The sequence below is a fragment of the Ruditapes philippinarum genome, unplaced genomic scaffold (genome assembly GCF_026571515.1).
Source record: "Ruditapes philippinarum isolate M1 unplaced genomic scaffold, ASM2657151v2 ctg2204_1_1_1_1, whole genome shotgun sequence".
Lineage (NCBI taxonomy): Eukaryota > Metazoa > Mollusca > Bivalvia > Venerida > Veneridae > Ruditapes > Ruditapes philippinarum.
This window is the reverse complement of record NW_026860548.1, coordinates 116,336-137,229: the sequence shown is the minus strand read 5'-3', so window position 1 is coordinate 137,229 and position 20,894 is coordinate 116,336. Positions and strand designations below refer to the sequence as shown.

The following is a 20,894-nucleotide window of genomic DNA, read 5'->3' as shown; positions in this document are numbered from 1 at the left end:
TATTTCTTCTCTTTTTTTTTTACATTTTATGATAAAAATATTGTTTTGTTGTTCTATTTTCTCATTTTTGTTGACCAGTATTATGTAGTATATAATCTTCGATACATTACCAAACAGAGAAGTATCCAATATAAAAATATCACTTAACTCCAGTATAAAATTTGTACATGTGTACCTCTTTAAAAAAATATTACAAGCCGATTCCATCGATTAAAACCTTTAACAATACGATTTTCCATAGTAACGAATGTCCCATTCTGCGCATGGCAAAAACGCAGTTAGGTTAACTACAGTGTACAATTTATCATATTTAAAGGCTTTAATAGACTTGTTTTAAAATATTCACTAACACTGCCCGTATTTTAGTCCTTTGTACGCAAGTATGCATATTTGAAATTTCCATGAGATAACTGTCAACCTAACAGTTGATATGTTTAACTTGACCTACACATAAACACCCCTATGATTACACACATTAACATGTTGCCTGTAGAACAGTTTGATGCGACAAAACTTACTTTTGTATGGTGGCAAAGGCAACATGACTGTAGCAATAGTTTTTTTTCTACGAAAAGGTCGAGCTAAAAACTAACCAAGTACAGTTTTTTGTTCATAGGATACGGACAAGTCGCCCCCACCCCCATCTAAAAATGACAAGGTTGACAAAAGCCCCCCAATGAAATTAACACGTAGGACAAAAGCCCCCCCCCCCCCCCCAGTCCATCAAACAATTGTTTTTGAGAATCTCGTCAGTTTAAATCCGGAACTTGATGTATTGAGACAAGTCAAATTCGGTATGTTTAATTTAACAAATACATAAATGCAATTGTTTTAAAAGATAATTAACATTAAGATTTAAAAGTTCATATCTGATTTATTGTGTAATTCTATATAATCAATATCATTGATGATATCAATGTTTTTTAAGTTTATTATATATTGTACAGTACAAATGTTACTAAATATTTTCAGAGAATGCTTATCAAGGAAATAAAAGTTAAAGGGGCATACTTGTTTAGATTTATTTGAAGTATAATCAAAGTTCCTGAACTCTGGGGTGTGAAAAAAGATTGTAATAAGTCTGGCCTATAAACCTTAGGGGGCCTTTTTTTGATGGACTAGAGGGGGGGGGGCTTTTATCATACCTGTATCTTTGAGGGGGGGGGGAGGTTGCCCACCTCGTCATTTTTAAATGGGGTGGGGGAACTTTTGTCCGACACACATGTTACTACACTGTATTTTCGTTAAATATTTGACTATTACCTCAGTGTCTTGATTAGGTCAGAACAAGAGCTGTTGATAAGTGTACCCGACTATTCTCAGTGCTTGATGGTAAAATTAAAAGCCTAGATAATGCCAGATTCATTAACAAAGATTCATAAACAAAGAGGAAGATTTCATTTACAAAAAGTGACAGTTAAGTCTTGGATATTGACCAAAGAATTTTGTCTGTCCTTTACCTAAAGTTATCCAAAATTAATGCCAGAGTTATGGGTTTTGGAAAGTCTACTTGTAGTGTAAATCCAGTTTCAAGTGAATATATAATAAGTAGTTTTATGAAAATATAATGTGGCAAGCAAAACTTTAACCAAACATTTTCTAAATTCACAAAGTCAAAAAGATAGCGACTTCCAATAATGATTCCAAAGACATGTATTAAGTTTCATGTGAATACTTTCTATAGGTATAAAGATTGCTGTGGTATCAAAAACTTGAAATAAGAATTTTAAAAAGGGCCATAGTTCAGTCAAAATCCATGAGAGTTATAAGCACTGGATATTGACCTTCAATTATGATTACCATTATTTCTAGAAATAAAATGCTGTTCTGTTTCACTAAAACAGATTTTTAAACTTCTTTGTGAACTTTGACAAATGTAAACACTGAACACATGACATTACCATGAAATGAATAATGACACAAATTTTGGCTACAATAATCTTGTTTATTCCATGGATATTTTTTGTATTAAAAACCATCATATAAAATTCCTATATAATCTCATTTTATTCCTTCAATTGTTTTAGTCCTGTTTCTAGTTCTTTCATCACACGTAACACTAGCTCTTCTTGGAACGGTAGTCCCACACATTGTACAGATACTGGTAACCCTCCTGTGTCCGAACTAAAATACTGAAAACAAAAACATAAAAATACTGAAAACAAAAACATAAAAATACTGAAAACAAAAACAACAAAAATACTGAAAACAAAAACAACAACGTCTTTGGTAAATACAAATGTCCTCGGCCAAAATTATTATAAGTAACAAATTTTGCAAAAAGGTACCCATTCACTGAGTAATGGGAGGAAAAATTGCTTAAAAATATTAACAAACATTTGTATATAATTTGACAAAGCCATGACCTTTTGCTATTGTTAACACAAGAGCACATCAAAGGTGGAGCAATATATGTAAATTTGTCTCAGTAATAAAAAATAATATTTCAATAAGGGTCGAGACCAATTCAAGAAACTTGTCTGAAAAATGTTTTAACTTATTCATCCTTATGATATTAAATAACCTCGAAGGTGGAGGCATACTCCAAATGCATTATTGATAAAACATATAGAGGTCTACTATATACAATAGGCAGTGCTTCAAATATACAGGCATGTTAACCTATACAAAACTATATTAACTAGAACTGCCACGGCATGAATACAGCCCCCCCCCCCCTTCCCGCCGCATACCACTTTGACAGAATCTAAAGTGGCCATTTAAAGCTCAAGGACAACCTACCTGCCAAATCTGAGGTTACTAAGCCATTGCTTAGTTATGTATTCTAAATGCTTCAAATGTGAAAATGAATACACTGTGGACAGGCATTCTTCAGCATTTGAGCAGACAAGCATATTATAGTAAAAATTCTTGTGACTTGACCTTTTTTCACACTTTTTATAATCAATATGGGTCATTTACTAGTCAAAAATAATCTCAATACCAAATATGAAGACTGTTGACCAAAGCATTCTTAAGTAATCCAGCGGAAAAGCTTTTTTTAGTCAAGGCCCTGTGACCCAATTACCTCAACATCAATAGGGGCCATCTACTAATCATGACAAAATAATTTTAGTCAAGGCCCCATTGACCTTGACCCAGTGACTTCAAAATCTATAGGGATCATCTACTTATCATGACTAACCTCCATGCCAAATATGAAGACTGTGGGTTAAAGGAATCTTAAGTCATTGGGCGGACAAGCTTTTTTTAGTCAAGGCCCCTGTGACCTTTACCTTTGACCTTAAAATCACTAGGGATCATCTACTAATCATGACCAATCTAAATACCAAATATGAAGACTGTGGGTTAAAGGAATCATTAGTTATTGGGCGAACAAGGAAAAACCGCCAGACAAGGAGACGTCCGGACGGACAAGCTGATTCCAGTATACCCCCTTTACAACTTTGTTGTGCAGGGGTTTAACTAAGTGTACCCCGTGACAAGTTTTGTGACAGACTAGGGAGAAGTAATCTATATAAAATGCCACTATGTAGAAGTGACACAAAACTCAGGCTGTCCAGCACCTTCCGACAAAAAATAAGGGCAAATTTTAGGGCAATATTTTAGAAATTTTAGGGCTAAAATAAGGAATTTTAGGGTACATAATAGAAATTTTAGGGCTATAATTTGGAATTTTATAACTAAACTAAGGCCCCAAAAGACCATGATGTGGGCTAACCTTTGCATATTTGATTCAACAGTAACGCACAAATAATGCTCTAGTTTAGTTAGAGCAAAGAGGTGTCTACCAGTGTGGACTCACTGGTCAACTGCCTCCCCTGGGTCATAGTCAAACCATGTTCAAACCATATTTGAAATATGTTTTTTCAATGGTTGAATGTTATATTTTGGGAATGTTATATAAAAGGAATTCTTATACAGTGAAATTCATGCACAATGCAGCTTTTGAATATGGACAAATGAAATTTTTGTACAAGTAGGAAGTAAAAAGGCATTAGCCTTAGTACAATCATTTGAACAAATGGGAAACATCTGTTATCAACACAAAGAATTGCATATCAAAAAAGTTCATTCACACAGACTATTCAATTGCAGTTTATCTAGATCATATAACTGCAAAATGTGTGTACATGGTAAGTGGAAATGAGCTTTAAATTTAAATTGAGCTGCCAAATTATTTTGAGTGTGATTACATTATTTGAGTCTGCCTTTTCCTAAATCACACCATATGAATAAAAGAACAAGAATTGAATGAAATTGATAACTTTGTGGCAAAATATTTCTCCTACAATGGCATCGGAAAGGATACATAAGTATGAGGGAAATAATTAATTTTGCAAAGTCTACATTAACACATTTAGTACTTTACAATGTTGTTTTGAAATTATGCAGATTTAAATAAAAGAGTTGTGAGTAAACAAATTGTACATTAATTTTTGACAAGTATTTATACATGTTTTTAATTAAGATTGCGTTACAACAGCTTCATTATGATCATTTTCAAATATGATAATATAAATGGACCACTTCAGCCATTTGGAAAAAAAGAAGAAACATAAAATTCAAGGTATCTGGAGTTGGCAAAACAGTGTTAAAATATTCCAGAATAAGTGGACCTCTTATGGATATGATTTAAGTTTCAGGACCATGATATGGTAGTATTTTTGCTGTTAACTGTCAACATGATTATAAACAACTGCTTTGATTATGAAAAAGTAATGTTACGGACATAGTCAAAGTAACTTTTAGTTGGAACGAAACCTTATAGTCACCAATTTTGAGTTGGCAAATCATGGCCAAATCATTTTTGACCATGTTCAAAACATTTTCAAGACCATTTTCGCAGGATTACAAGTTATAAGTATGTTTATAACAAAAGATAAAAAAATTAGGAATTTCAGTGAAAAAATAGGGTATTTTTAGGAATTCCCTTTGAATTATTCACTTTTTTAGGAATTTTAGCCAAACTGAAAAAAATTAGGATTTTTTAGGAATTTTAGGGACGCTGGACAGCCTGAAAACTGTTTTTGAACACCATAAATGAAAAGCAGATAATGAAGTCTTATTCTTAAACTGATATTACAAAATTCATATAGATATACAGGTATGTGGAAAATCAATGAACCCTGGTGCAGGGCCAATATAGACCTTATGGCTATAATTTGTACTTAATTGGTAGAGGTCAACTAGATAATGTTCCATGCCAAAAATCTAAGCTTTAGCTTCTACGGTTTCAAGAAAAGATTTTTAAAAGTATTAAATGCAAAGATATAAGGAATATCCTCCACCACGGCACAGAGCCAGTTAAAACCTCACGGCTAATATTTGAACACACTTGGTAGAGGTCAACTTGACAATGTTTCATGCCAAAAATATCCAGCTCTAGTGGTTTAAGAGAAGTAGAATTTGTCAATTTCTACTACAACTTTATGTGGAAATTCCATCACATTTACACTGGAGACAATTTAGACCAAAGGACAACTTGATAGAGATCAACTACACAATTTCATACCTTATGACTGTACTTTTTTGTTGAGTTGAATTAGTAGATTTCTATTCTTACTTAAAAATGTTTTTCTAATAATGGGCGCTTGTTGTTAACTGCATATATTTGTGAAGATGCAATGAATAAAGTACATTTTGTATTTATGTTAATAATAATTATTGATAAAATGAATTGTAAACACGTAAAGTATGTGTTTTAAGTATGTATTTTAACACTGTGATTATTATTTAATAACTTCTTTGACATTTATATTTTCTTTAATTGATTTTATTCTATTTACAAGGCTGCATTGTAAATAACATGTAACAAATCTGTCTTAATGTGTTACATTTTGTTAATAAAGTTATTATTATAATTAATGTTTCATGCCAAATATAAAAGCTTTAGGCTTCATGGCTTTAGAAAAGATAGAAAATATAAACATATAAATAAAATCTATGACCCCCAGGGATGGGGCAAATCTAAACCCAAGAGCCATCATTTTAACAATTTTAATAGAGGTTTAGATTTTCATGTCAGATACACGTGTATAAACCTTCATGGTTTTAGAATGTTTCAAGCCTAATATACCTGATTTAGCCTCCATTAATTTAGAGAATATTTACAATTGACATAAAAGCAAAATCTACAACACCCAGGGTACAGCCAATTCAAAATGTCTATATTTTGAACAATTTTTATAGAGATTCACTAGACAATGTTTCATGCAGAATATCTATGATTTAACCTTTGTAGTTTTCAAGTAGAATAGTTTTTGATGTATTTACTATAGAAGGAAAAACCATGACCCTTTGAGATGGTGCCAATTTTGACCAAAGGGCTATCAATTGAACTTTTTTTGTAGAGTCTTTAAATGATGCTCCACCCAAAATACCTAAGCTAGACCATGCACTTACAAAAGATTTTCAGAGCTTCCATTTTTAATTATTTTTTTTTGCCCGTTTGACCCAGATGTTCAATGGAGAGATTTGGAGATTCAGTAGCACTTCATGTTAGGAACAAATTTGACACAGAGGAATTAGGAGAGAAAAAAATAAGTCAAGATGGATGCACTGTTGTAAAAATTGTGATCATCTTGAGCCCTTTCAGTACAGGTGTGCTAAAAACCATCTTTATATTAAGCTCACTTTCATAAAAAGTGACATCCATTTACCATTTTAAAGTAAGACATTAAGCAGAAAAACAACATATACACATGTATTACTGTAAATCAGGTTATTTTTCGTAAGTATCTAATTTTGCTTTAATTACATGCACCGAGTCTCCCGAAATATAGATTCTCTAAATTTTTACTTAATTCAATACATAGAATTCTTGAGTTTCTGTAATTTGATTTTCAACTTCAGATTTGCTACCAAGATTTCAAATGACACTTTGTAATAAATTGATATCACAGTATCAAATTAATAAATTTATTCATATATTTATAAATTTAAGTGGTGGAATGGCTGAGTGGTTAACGCATCAGACTAGTAATCTAATGATCGCTACATGTAGCTGCATGGGTTCAAACCCTGTCAGGAGCAAGTCCTTGTTTTCTTGAGCAAGAAACTTTAAACTCATTGTTCAGTACTGGTTGGTTCCAGGAACGGATTCAAAAGTGTGTTTATAAGCTTATAGCTTCCTACACAATCAAACTAAAAAAAAATCAGTATAAACTAAACAGCAAAATTAAACATTCAAGGTTATGTCGCAATAATTTTGTCTAATAACTATATAAATAAAAAAAAAATTATTCAAATAACATAGTGAGCAAACAGTTTTTTTTGTTTATTTAACTGATTGTCTAAAAATAATTTATACCTTACATAAGCTTAACAATAACATTTTAACAATAAGGTGAGACGATGCAATAAGTGTGTAAATATACCAATAGGAAGGTTACCTGAAACATATTCCTTTAAAATAAGATTAACTGAAATAAAATTGCTGCCAACATTACAAACTTTGCTGTCTGCAAATATTAAGAGGATATTTTTTTGTTTGAGTGAAATATGGAATATATTTTCACTCAACATGATGAAATGCCACATATTTTCACGAGCCGGTACGGCGAGTGAAAATATGTGGCATTTATCATGTTGAGTGAAAATATATATACCATATTTCACGAAAAAACAAGCAATTATCATAGTATTGCGAGCAATCCATAAGTCCCCTACCGGTAAGAGCCCAAGCAACATTCTGAAGGGCCATTGGCCATTCACTTAGGTTCCTATTTTAAGTAAATTTGTTGAAAAAGTTCTTGAAAAGTGATCACAGGAAACAGTTTTTATGTACAGACAGATAGACTGAAGGACACTCTAAAGTTATTTTTTAAACATCCCTGTTATCAAAATGTAACATTTTTTTAAATCCTATCATGATTGAAGAAGTTGGAGTAAAAATTACCAATTTCTCAAAAAAAAGTCTAAGTTCAAAAGGGGCATAATTCTGGAAATAGTCTTGCTAGAGTATTGAACACTCACAAATGTTGAGTGACAACAAGAAACATTTATATGAAGTTTGAAGTAGATACATTCAGAAAAAGAAGTTATTAAAAAAAAAAAACAATGTTTTTTTCATGAAAATTTTAAGTTCAAGGGAGGTAATTCTGATAAATTTTGTGCTAGAGTTGTAAACCTTGTCACATATGATGTGGTTGATGACAATCAACTTATATTTAAAGTTTGAAGAAAATACCTTAAGAAATAAAGAACTTATAGTGAAAAAACTTAAAAACTAGAATCAGAAATCTTGAAATTCAGTCTATTTGTTGCCATAGCAACCAGAATTTTCAACATAGGAAGATAAAAAAGGATGTGCATAATTTCCGTAACTGCCATCTACCCATATGTCAAGTTTCATAAACATATTTTCAGTACTTTTTGTGTTATCACTGGATCCAGGTTATGTGTAAAATTTGCCATATTTTCAGTCTATTTGTTGCCATAGCAACCAGAATTTTCAACATAGGAAGAAAAGAAAAAGACGTGCATAATCTCCATACTGCCATCTATCCTTATATCAAGTTTCATAAAAATATTTTCAGTACTTCTTGCGTTATCGCGTGATCCAGGTTATGTGTAAAATTTGCCATATTTTCAGTCTATTTGTTGCCATAGCAACCAGAATTTTCAACATAGGAAGAAAAGAAAAAGACGTGCATAATCTCCATACTGCCATCTATCCATATATCAAGTTTCATTAAAATATTTTCAGTACTTTTTGCGTTATCGCGGGATCCAGTTTTGTGGACGGACGGACTGACGGACGGACAGACGGACTGACGGACGGACGGACGGACAGACGGACAGACGGACGGAGGGTAAACCTAAAGTCCCCTCCGGTAAACCGGTAGGGGACTAATAACCTTTTTATTTAATTTCATTATCAAAGAAAATGGTAACGAATCCCCTTGATGCTACCAACTGCAATTGTCCAGCGCGCAGTTATTTTTGCGTAAGCACGCGCAATATTTAGCGCATCATTGTGACGTCATGTAAACAACTCTTTAAACGTCTGTACAGCGTTAATTACTGAATTAAAGACATTGGTGTTTGGATTAATTTATTGGTGTTTGGATTAATTTTCTTAGTTAGACCATTTTCTATCATGTTAGATAGTTTTCAAAACAATATTCAAGAAAAAGTTGTTTTGTATTTATCAGATTTTTCAAACAAAACGGCGAAAGAAGACCCTTAAAATATATATGAGTTTTAACTCCGCCCACTTTCATATTTATATTTCATATTCATTTTTAAAAATTATGAAATATATTTGACTGATATAGCACCATATTTCATGGATTAAATAAAGCCTGATATTCGGTGAATATTATTTATATTCTGTACCACTACCAACCTTTTTAATAAATTTTTGTGTCCCTGTAACATTTGGATAATTTTTCATATTCTGTTCATCCACAGCTGTAGCCTTGGTAACAGGAACACAACCAGCGGGAAAGTTGAGTACATTATACAATGTTGTATATGTCACACCACCTGAAATGAATATTTTAACATTTGTGCCACGTCATGACAAAACCAACATAGTGCGTTTGCGACTAGCATGGATCCAGGCCAGCCTGCGCATCCGCGCAGTCTGATCAGGATTCATGCTGTTCGCTTACCAACTCTATTACAAGAATTTTGGTGGCAATATAAGAAAGTGAATATTTGAATAAGGCCATCCTTATAAAAATGTTTGTTTGCAGTAACGCGACCGACTCACAAAATTTGCACCTACTCAAAATTTTTTTTCATGGTCTGGATAAAAAATTTTTTTTTTGAATCAGAAAATTATGCCTTGTGCTTTGTTAATGTTCTGTTAAAGGTTAATAGAAGAAATAAAATGTAGGTCTTATTAAATTAGAATTCAGTTATCAATTTATTAATTGTTACCAGATTATCAAAGCATATATTGTCCAGCATTTTGAAATTCCATGTTTATTTGGGAGTACAGTTCAATAAAAAAAAAAATAAATAAATAAATCGACCTACCTACCCACCTTGAAAATTCTGGGTCGGGTTACTGCAAACAAACATTTTTTTAAGGATGGCCTAAGTATGATACTGAACTAGAAATGACAAAAATACACAAGAAAATTTCTGTATCTCCACCGTATTAAACAAGAGGGCCATGATGGCCCAAAGTCGCTCACCTGTATATAGGCCCCTGGAGTGGGGCCAGTATAAACCCCAGGGCTTTTATTTGAACAAACTTGGTTGTATATACATATACATACATACATATATACATATATATATATATATATATATATATATATATATATATATATATATATATATATATTATATAATCTATAAATAGCTTTGAAATGCCTTTCCCTGATTGGCTAACAAGCAACTTTTTGTAAAAAATAACAGGTCAATATCAGAGAATATTCACTGTTTTTTTTCCCTAAAAATAGATTTTCAGAGTATATTCACCGGTTATTCTTCTAAAAATAGATTTTCTGGAAATCCCTAAAAGACGCGAGACTTTGACATGACGTAACGCCAAGTTTGTTGTTATTATTCTTAATAAAACGTTGAGTTGGGTGTACATAAGAGTCAAATTAGTCTATTTAAGTTACCGTTTTTCATTTTTAAGAAAAATAGGGATTAGCATGCCAATGGAAAGGGCCAAATTATGGAAACAGTAGACAAGCTGAAAAATAATGATTTCCGTCGTATGCAATGGCAGATGTGATAAGCCATATAAAAGCTATTTATAAAATATATATTAAAACAGATATGTACTTTTTAGCTGATGAATATGATGTGATATGTACTGAAAAATTAATATTGACCTCGGCTATCGCCTCGGTCAATATTAATTTTTTCAGTACATATCACATCATATTCAACAGCTAAAAAGTCCATATTTGTATAATATACATAATATGTATATATATATCTATATATATATACACACATTTATATATATATATATTTATTTATATATATATATATATATATATATATATATATATATATATATATATATATATATATATATATATATATATAAAAATATTAAATATATATGTATATATATAATATGTATATATCGAAAAAAAAAAAGTCAAGCTAATGAATGACCCCCGGGGAGGGGCCAATTTTGACCCCAGGGCTTTTATTTGAATTAACTTGGTAGACACCCATGAGAACATGTTTCATGCTAAATATCTTAGCTCTAGCTCCTTGAGTTCTTTAAAAGAAGATTTTTTAAGTTTTTACTATATGCACATAGGGAAAATCAATGACCCCCGGGGGGCGGGGCCAATTTTGACCCTAGGGCTTTTATTTGAACAAACTTTGTAGACACTCATTAGAACATGTTTCATGCTAAATATCTTAGCTCTAGCTCTTTGAGTTCTTTAAAAGAAGATTTTTTAAGTTTTAACTATATGCATATAGGGAAAATCAAAGACACCCTGGGGCGGGGCCAATTTTGACCCTAGGGCTTTTATTTGAACAAACTTGGTAGACACTCACTAGAAGATGTTTCATGCTTTATACCTAAACACTAGCTATCTGGGTATTTCAAAGAAGATTTTTAAGTTTTTGCTATACACAGTCATATAATGAAAATCAATGACCCCCGGGGCGGGGCCAATTTTGACCCTAGGGCTTTGATTTGAACAAACTTTGTAGACACTCACTAGAAGATGTTTCATGCTTAATAGCTAAACTCCAGCTATTTGGGTTTTTTTAAAGAAGATTTTTTAAGTTTTTGCTATACACATATAAGGAAAATCAATGACCCCCGGGGCGGAGCCAATTTTGACCCCAGGGCTTTTATTTGAACAAACTTGGTAGACACCCATTAGAACATGTTTCATGCTAAATATCTTAGCTCTAGCTCTTTGAGTTCTTTAAAAGAAGATTTTTTAAGTTTTTACTATATGCATTTAGGGAAAATCAATGACCCCCTGGGGCTGGGCCAATTTTGACCCTAGGGCTTTGATTTGAACAAACTTGGTAGGCACTCATTAGAAGATGTTTCATGCCAAATATCTAAGCTCTAGCTCTTACGGTTTTTTAGAAGAAGATTTTTTAAGTTTTTCTTATTGGTTGCCATGGCAACCAGAGTTTTTAATGGAATTTAAATTTTTGAACAACTTTGAAAGGGGTCCACCTAAGGATCATTTCTGTAAAGTTTGGTTGCAATTGGCCATGTAGTTTAGGAGGAGATGTTGTTTGAAAAGTTTGACGCCATTTTTTGAAGGACGCACGACGGACGCAGAGTGATGACAAAAGCTCACCTTTGAGCACTTCGTGCTCAGGTGAGCTAATAAAACAAAGTAAATGCTGTGATGAAAAAGATTTACCACTGACCATAAATGTTGAAAATTTAACTGTTATTATATTGACTCCCACAGTATGGGACCACATGTCAATGCTGTATGCCAAATATCAAGAGGCTGTGATAAGTTGTTGCTGAGAAAACTGTTACAAAAGTTTTTCCTGCCCGCCCACCGTCTGACATTCACCATACTATATTCCAGGTTTGTACCTATGCAACTCGGCCAAAAATTAGATATTCCAACAAAATTTGCATATAAAGGGGCATAACCATATCAACAAGAATTTGTAACATTCCCCCGCCCCGGGAGTTTTATATGAAGCATAAAATTGTGCTATTTCAAAAGATTGAGGTATGGATCTCAGGACATTCAGTCCAAAATTATGATCAATGCTAGATCTGCAAATGTAACAATAAATTTGTTAAAAAAATAAAATGAAACACGGAATTTAAAAATCTATCATGTTAAGCTTTGACCTCTAAGTGTGACCTTGACCTTGGAGGTAGGGGGGCAGGTGTTGTGCATGACACAACGTCTTATTATTGAGACTATTTGTGCCAAGTATTTTCAAAATCCCTTGAACTATGAAGAAGTTATAGATTGGACACAAAATATACCCTATAACAGACTATGTAAATCTTTGACCTCTAAGTGTGACCTTGACCTTGGAGGTAGGGACACAGATGTTACGCATGTTACATCATCTAATCATTGTGACTATTTGTGCCAAGTATTTTCAAAATCCCTTAATCTATGAAGAAGTAATGGACAGGACAAAAAATATACCAAATAACAGACTCTGTTAACCTTTGACCTCTAAGTGTGACCTTGACCTTAAGAGGTAGGGGTGCAGGTGTTGTACCTGACATATCGGCTTATTATTGTGACTATTGTTGTAGTTTTATTAAGGCACCTGGTTAAGGTTTGATTTAATGATTGAGTTTGTATGAGAATTGAGACCTCATTTGTTGTCATTATTTATCACTATAAATCTGTTGGGGCTAGACTGTGTATTAGTCTTGGAGATTTGAGTATGGTTACTCTGTCAACAGGTACCTGCATAAATTATGGACAAGAGGCCTGCAATTGTTGTGCTTAGGGAACTCAATCATTGGTTACCATCATAAATATTCCAGGAATCAGTCTGTTTGTTTCTGGTACTGTTACTTGATCAACACTTGTCGTCATAAATATAGAAGGCTTAAATTTGTCAATTAACACTAAGGTAACCTCCAAATATGGAGAGTCAAGGTATTTCATATAAATACTGAGACAAGATTTTCTGGAGGTAGTCAACATTCAAGTTTCTAGATTGAAGAGTCAAGATTCAGGATTTTAGATGGAAGTTTCAAGAATGAGATCTTAAAGACGTTTTCGGTAGTTTTCTGTGCGCATCGTTATGCGCATCCAAGAAAGATAATCACGGATAATTACTCTTCAAATGAAGGTAAAGTTGAATAGTATTCGGATAAGTGTTTAAATTTCGGCTATATGCAAATAATGAGTAAATAATACAGAATAGATATTTCTTAATGTTCAAAAAGGAGATTGGTTCAAAAGAATAAGAATGTCGTTTAGACAACATCACATAAAGTATTTCTCCAAGCAGCAGTACGACAGAATTGATGATAATTCTGCGCGCGGTACCCCACCCACTTGTGGTATAGTGAAAAAAGTGCGTCGCGACTTGATTACTGGCAGACAACTGGGCAAAGAAGTTTAAAATGATATATTTTAAAAGTGTTGAATAAAAAAACAAGATTGCATTTGAGAAAAATGCTATGCCACCGCATGGTTCAAGTTTCATAGCTGTACATCAAAGGACAAGAAAGTAGGTCACATCATCAAAATCTAGGTCACTTGATATCAAAGTTCAATTTTACAACTAAAACTGTGCACATGGTCAAAATGTCGTTGCTGTACATCAAAGAACAAGGAAGTAGGTCACTGCATTGTCCCCTTGGGCAAGGCATAATTTTGACCCAAGGGTTTAATTCAAAACACTTTTGATACAGGTCCACCAAACAACATTTCAAGTCAAATATCTAAGCTATAGCTTTCTCCCATTCAGAAAACATTTGTTTTATTTTCTGTTTTTAATATGTGTACATAATGAGAATCACTGCCCCGGGGCAGGGCCAATTTTGACCCAGGGGAAAAATTTAAACTTTGGTAGAGGACCTATAAATGATATTATATATCAAACATCAAAGCTCTATGCCTTGTACCTTCAGACAAAAATATTTTTTATTTTTTCACTATATGTACATAATGAAAATCAATGACCCCCGGGGCGGAACCAATTTTGACCCCAGGGCTATAATTTGAACAATTTGCAAGAGGTTCACTACACAATGTTTCATGCAAAATATTTTAACTCTAGCCTTTGTAAATTTAGAGAAGATGATTTTTTAAGTTTTTACTATATACATATAAGGAAAACCTATGGCCCCCGGGGGGCGGGGCTAATTTTGACACAAGAGGCAAAATTTTTAATAATTTTTGTAGAGTACCTTTAGATGATATTATTTAACAAGTATTAAAGCTCTAAGCCTTGTACCTTCAGACAATAAGATTTTTTTATTTTTTACTATATGTTTATATTGAAATCAATGACCCCCAGGGCGGGGCAATTTTGACCCCAGGGCTATAATTTGAACAATCTTGCTAGAGGTTTACTACACAATGTTTCATGCAAAATATCTAACCTCTAGCATTTGTCAATTGCTAGAAGAATTTTTTTTGAAGTTTTTACTATAAGTTTTTACTATATACATATAAGGAAAACCAATGACCCCCGGGGCGGGGCCGATTTTGACCCCAGGGCTATAATTTGAACAATCTGGGTAGAGGTCTACCAGACAATGCCTTATGCAAAATATCTAAGCTCTAGGCCTTTTGGGTCTTTACAAGAAGGTGTTTTAAGTTTTTACTATATGTACATATAGTGAAAATCAATGACCCCGGGGCGGGGCCGATTTTGACCCAAGGGCTATAATTTGAATAATCTTGGTAAGGGTCTACAAGACGATGCCTTATGCAAAATATCCAAGCTCTAATCCTTTTGGGTTTTTACAAGAAGGTATTTTAAGATTTTACTATATGTACATAGTGAAAATCAATGACCCCCGGGGCGGGGCCAATTTTGACCCCAGGGCTATAATTTGAACAATCTTGTTAGAGGTCTACCAGACAATGCCTTATGCAAAATATCTAAGCTCTAGGCCTTTTGGGTCTTTACAAGAAGATTTTTTAAATTTATTCTTATAATTCCTTTTGGTTGCCATGGCAACCAGATTTCTGCATGGAATGAAATTCTTTGAACAACTTTGGAAGCCCTTCACCCAAGGAACAATCCTGCCAAGTTTGGTTGAAATTGGACTAGTGGTTTTTCACAAGAAGATTTTTTAAGTTCACTATATAATCTATATAACACACACACAAACACACACACACACACACACACAGGTGAATCGCTATATGCCACCGCATCGCAGATGCTGCGGTGGCATAAAAAAAAAAATTAATATCCAAGAAATGTTCAGAATTTCATTATTTTCTTTGTAAATTTCTGAATACTTGCTTACTGTTCGGGTATGTTAGTCGAGTGAAAAAAATAATATGGCCCTAGATATGTTTTAAAATAAATATTCAGTATCATTTACTTAATATAACATCAAAAGAAAAAGAAATTCTTATCACAACATGTTTTATATTTGACAATACATTTAGTATAACACTGATATTTCTTAAGAAAGCGTACGTGGTAATTTTGACAGTTGGCATATGCGGTAACCATGGAAACTGCCCGTTTACAAAAAACTAACACGTCAACATATATATTTTATTTCTATTTTTGAATCCACAATCAAATGTTACTTGATATATCAATAATGTAGAACATTCTGTAAAAGAAATTTCTTGATAGATTTAATTTTTTACAGAAAATTTTCATGTTTATTTTTCTCATTTTTTGTTCAGTTAAAAAGCATGAAAACTCATTTTTTAAAAAAATATGTCCAAATTATCGTCTGTTTTTATACAGAACCCTAAGATAAAGCAAGCTTTGTATAAAATTATGTTTATTGTGAGTGTAATAAGCTATTTTATTCATTATTATAATACAGTTTGGATATTTTGACAATTTTGAGATACACGGTTACCATGGAAACTGCCATTTTTCAAAAAATCCAACACGCCAACATATATTTTTCTTTTTCTTTTTGAATTTGTCATTAAATTTTACACAATATACAAAAAAATTAGAAAATTCTATGAAACACTTTTTTCAATATCTCTAATTATTCTGAGAATTCATGTTCATTTTTCTCATTTTTTGTTCGGTTGAGGAACATGGAAAACTCATTTTTTAAAGAAATATGTTCAGATTATCATTTATTTCATACAGAATCATTAGATAAGGTTATCTTTGCATAAAACAATGCTAGTTTGTGTTTTAAGCTATCTTATACATTTTTTATTCGTTATAACACAGTTAGGCTATTTTGACAGTTTTTAGATATACGGTTACCATGGAAACTGCCATTTTACAAGAAATCCAACACGTCAACATATATTTTTCTTTTTATTTTTAAATCCGTCATTAAATTTTACTCATCATACAAAAAATTCAGAAAATTCTATGAAAGGATTATTTTTTCATAAAAATGTAGAAAATGTCTTTAAGAGCTAAATAGTAAAAATTGAGTGACTTATCAACCATGTGTGAGGAAGAAAAACTGTAACTTTAAATATTAATTGTAGATTAGAAATTTAGGACACTTTCAAATAAATAAATGGTGAAATGAAACGGAAAACAGTTATTGTTTATTTTATGCAAAGGAAATTATGGAAGTAGTAGAAATTATAAATTACAAGAGAGAAGAATTTATAACACTATTTGTACCAAGTTATTCCAAAATCCCTTGAACTATGAAGAAGTTCTAGATTCGACACAAAATATACCCTATAACAGACTATGTTAATTTTTGACCTCTAAGTGTGACCTTGACCTTGGAGGTAGGGATGCAGGTGTTGCGCATGACATATCCTCTTATTATAGTGACTATTTGTGCAAAGTATTTTCAAAATCCTTTGATCTATGAAAAAGTTATAGACCTGACACAAAATATACACTGTAACAGACTATGTTAATATTTGACTTCCAAGTGTGACCTTGACCTTGGAGGTAGGTGACTGGTTTTTGCGCATGACACATCATCTGATTATTGTGAACAATTATGGCAAGTATTTACAAAAGTCCTTCATAGATAAGAAAGTTATGGACCGGACACGACATATACCCTCAAGTAGGCAATGTTTACCTTGATTGAGCAAATATGACCTTGACTCGAAGGGATGGGTCTGGTTGTTGCGCATGACACATCGTCTTATTATAACAAACATTTGTGCCAAGTTATCTCAAATTCCTTTGATAAATGACAAAGTTATGGACCGGACACGAAATATACCCTGTAACAGACTATGTTAATATTTGACCTCCAAGTGTGACCTTGACCTTGAAGGTAAGTGACTGGTTTTTGCACATGACACATCGTCTGATTATTGTGACAATTATGGCAAGTATTTACAAAATCCCTTGATAGATAAGAAAGTTATGGACCGGACACAACATATACCCTCAAATAGACAATGTTTACCTTGAATGAGCAAGTACGACCTTGACCCTGAAGGTAGGGGTCTGGTTGTTGCGCATGACACATCGTCTTATTATAACAAACATTTGTGCCAAGTTATTTCAAATTCCTTTGATAAATGACAAAGTTATGGACCAGACACAAAATATTCCCTGTAACAGACTCCCTGTAACAGACTATGTTAATATTTGACCTCCAAGTGTGACCTTGACCTTGAAGGTAGGTGACACGTTTTTGTGCATGACACATCGTCTGATTATTGTGAACAATTATGGCAAGTATTTACAAAATCCCTTCATAGATAAGAAAGTTATGGACCGGACACGACATATACCCTCAAACAGGCAATGTTGACCTTGAATGAGCAAGTGTGACCTTGACCCTGGAGGTAGGGGTCTGGTTGTTGCGCATGACACATCATCTTATTATAATAAACATTTGTGCCAAGTTATTTCAAATTCCTTTCATAAATGACAAAGTTATGGGCCGGACACGAAAGTGTGAGGGACGGACGGACAGACGGAGCCTATTTCTATATCCCCGTTTTTTCTTTGAAAAGGCAGGGGACAATAATGAGTTGACTGTGGAGTAAATCAACATAAATTAATCTTTTGATAATAAATATAACACAACCACTGATACTGTTATCCTTCATTCAAGCAGATGAAAGACAAGATGGACACCCTACCATAAAAGGTATGAAGACACACCCTCAAACATCCTACCTATTAGATATTTGACAGTTCCAGTAGGCGGAGCTACATATGGCATTGTAGGACACAGGATGGCATCTAGGTTATCTTTTTTCCAGAGTGACATAAAATCCTTTCTGTATCGATCTATCTGTCCTGCAAGTTGCCACCAATCCTTCACAGACCTGTAAGCACCAATCATATGTTTAACCTTTAGCCTGCTGGCAGCAACTAATAAAGTATATTTACTATCTATTTCATGTTTTATTAATGGTTATATTTTCACTAATTTCCGTCAATAAATAAATTACAATGTCAGTTTATTACAATTTTGATTCTGAAGGGGAAGTGTTCTGGTCCTTCGGGTTTATTGATTCCAGTTTTGAAAATTAAGTACTGCTCAACCCGATGCTAGAGAACATGAGGGATGTTCCATTTTTTTTCAGTATTCCTATGTACAGACTCAATCAAACCAATTAAAGAGAGTGAGAATCTCTAAATAACGCACAAAACGACAAAATTGAAAATATTGCGGGCTCGATTTGATTGACCCTGTTCATGAAAGGTAATGGGAAGTGCAAGCCACCATTTCCTAGCACCGATTTAAGCAGTATTAAACATTTAATATGAAATGGTAAATTTGGAATTTTGAAACATCTGCAATGTGTTCATACTGCGGTTATCATGGGACCTTCAATGTGACATGTTAGTGCCATACCATGAAAAGTCTGCAATTTTTATGTAATTTTGTTGTGGTTAATGCTTCCAGGCATCACCCTTTTCCCAAATTTGTATAATTCTGGTACTAACTGATATGTTTTGTGTTATAACAATATTGACATCTCCGGTTTAAGGAAGTTCAGTGACCTAAAAATTATGTAAGGCTAGATTGAACTTTTATAAACTCACAGAAGTAAGAAATTTAATTTGAACAGCCAATTTCTTATACTATTGACTAAAACATGATAGTATGTATTTATTAAAACCAACAAAAACTTACTTAACACCCTGCATTGATCGTATTTGTAGACCAGGCACCTTTTCCTGTATGTATAAATATGAAATATATCAAAAACAGAGATGACCATGCATTGCCAATGGTCGTCTGTTGAGAGCAACAATGATAAATAACCAATTAAAACCAAAAATAAAAAGAGCCAGCTTTTTTTACTTTTACTAAATCAAACAAACACTTTAAACAAGTCTTTAAAAAAAGATTTTTTTTTCAATAAATCTGCCTAGTCTCATTTGCTGTTTTGTCCAAAGATGAATCGTTTTAATAAATAAATAACAAAGTACCGGAAATATAAGCAAAATTCAATCATCTGGTCTTGATGGTCAAGGTCAATTAAAGCTCAAGGTCAGTCAACCTTTTTAGAGGGTATTGTCCAAAAGGTTGTTTTGCCCAAGTTTAAAGATAATCCATTGATGTTGTGTTTAAATATGTAGGTCAATGCCTATCCTAAAAGATTGTTGTGTTCAAGCTAAAAGTCAATCCATTCAAAAATAACAGTTATAGCCATAAATAGCAAAAATCAAGCAAAATTTAGGTCAATGTCATTTATAAAGGTCAAGTTTAATCTGGTCTACTGAAAGGGCATGTCCTAAAGGTTGTTGTGGCCAAGTATAAAGACAATACACTAAGAAAAACTTAAAAAGTTTTGATCAAAGTTTAAGTTTGTGGACGGCAACCACAAAGGAAACTCTGCCATGATTGTAACAATACACCATTTTTACTTAATATAAAAAAACAAGTCAAACTAAAAATGATCAAAATTCGGAATTTAATGCACAGAAATAAGAAAAGATGCAGAAATGCATCACTGACCGACAAAGCACCACCTAAAATAAACATGTTTACACTTACCTTTGCAATAAAGCTAGCAACATATGACAAAATCTTTTGCATAAAAAATGGGAGTTTATACAGGTAAACAAGCAGTTGTATTGATGGGTCTATCTCATCGTTCTTCCTATAAAGAGATAATAATATGCTAAATAAATGCTTCATGTAACTTATAAATGAATCAAGCTTTGTTAGTAAAACATGAATGCCCCAGCCCCTGATGTTATTGAATAGTTATGGTGATTTTTTTACCATATCTTAAAATGAAGCGTGCTCTTAAGTGGCCATATTTTAATACATCAAAATATAAAGCTCTTTCAGAGGTGAACATATTTGATATATTTAAATGAAGTGCGCAGGCAGAGGTGGCAATATTGGAATACATTAAAAAAGACAGACATTTTCAGGTGGCCATCAAAATGAAGCACCCTGTCAG

General features: G+C 32.9%; 1 protein-coding gene across 5 annotated transcripts in view; it reads right to left on the bottom strand.

Annotated features, from left to right (window-relative positions):
* Nucleotides 1-1,931: 1,931 nt before the first annotated feature.
* LOC132760554 (fatty-acid amide hydrolase 1-like) overlaps nt 1,932-20,894 on the bottom strand; it is a 74,003-nt gene continuing 55,040 nt past the window's right edge. For all 5 annotated transcript variants that reach the window (XM_060752549.1, XM_060752551.1, XM_060752550.1 and 2 more), the window contains 5 exons: nt 20,480-20,585; nt 19,613-19,656; nt 18,646-18,797; nt 9,314-9,453; nt 1,932-2,132 (listed from right to left, as the gene is read on the bottom strand). In XM_060752549.1, coding sequence (XP_060608532.1) covers nt 2,007-2,132; nt 9,314-9,453; nt 18,646-18,797; nt 19,613-19,656; nt 20,480-20,585 — 568 coding nt within the window. In that variant the 3' untranslated portion in view covers nt 1,932-2,006. The remainder of the gene's footprint in view (nt 2,133-9,313; nt 9,454-18,645; nt 18,798-19,612; nt 19,657-20,479; nt 20,586-20,894) is intronic.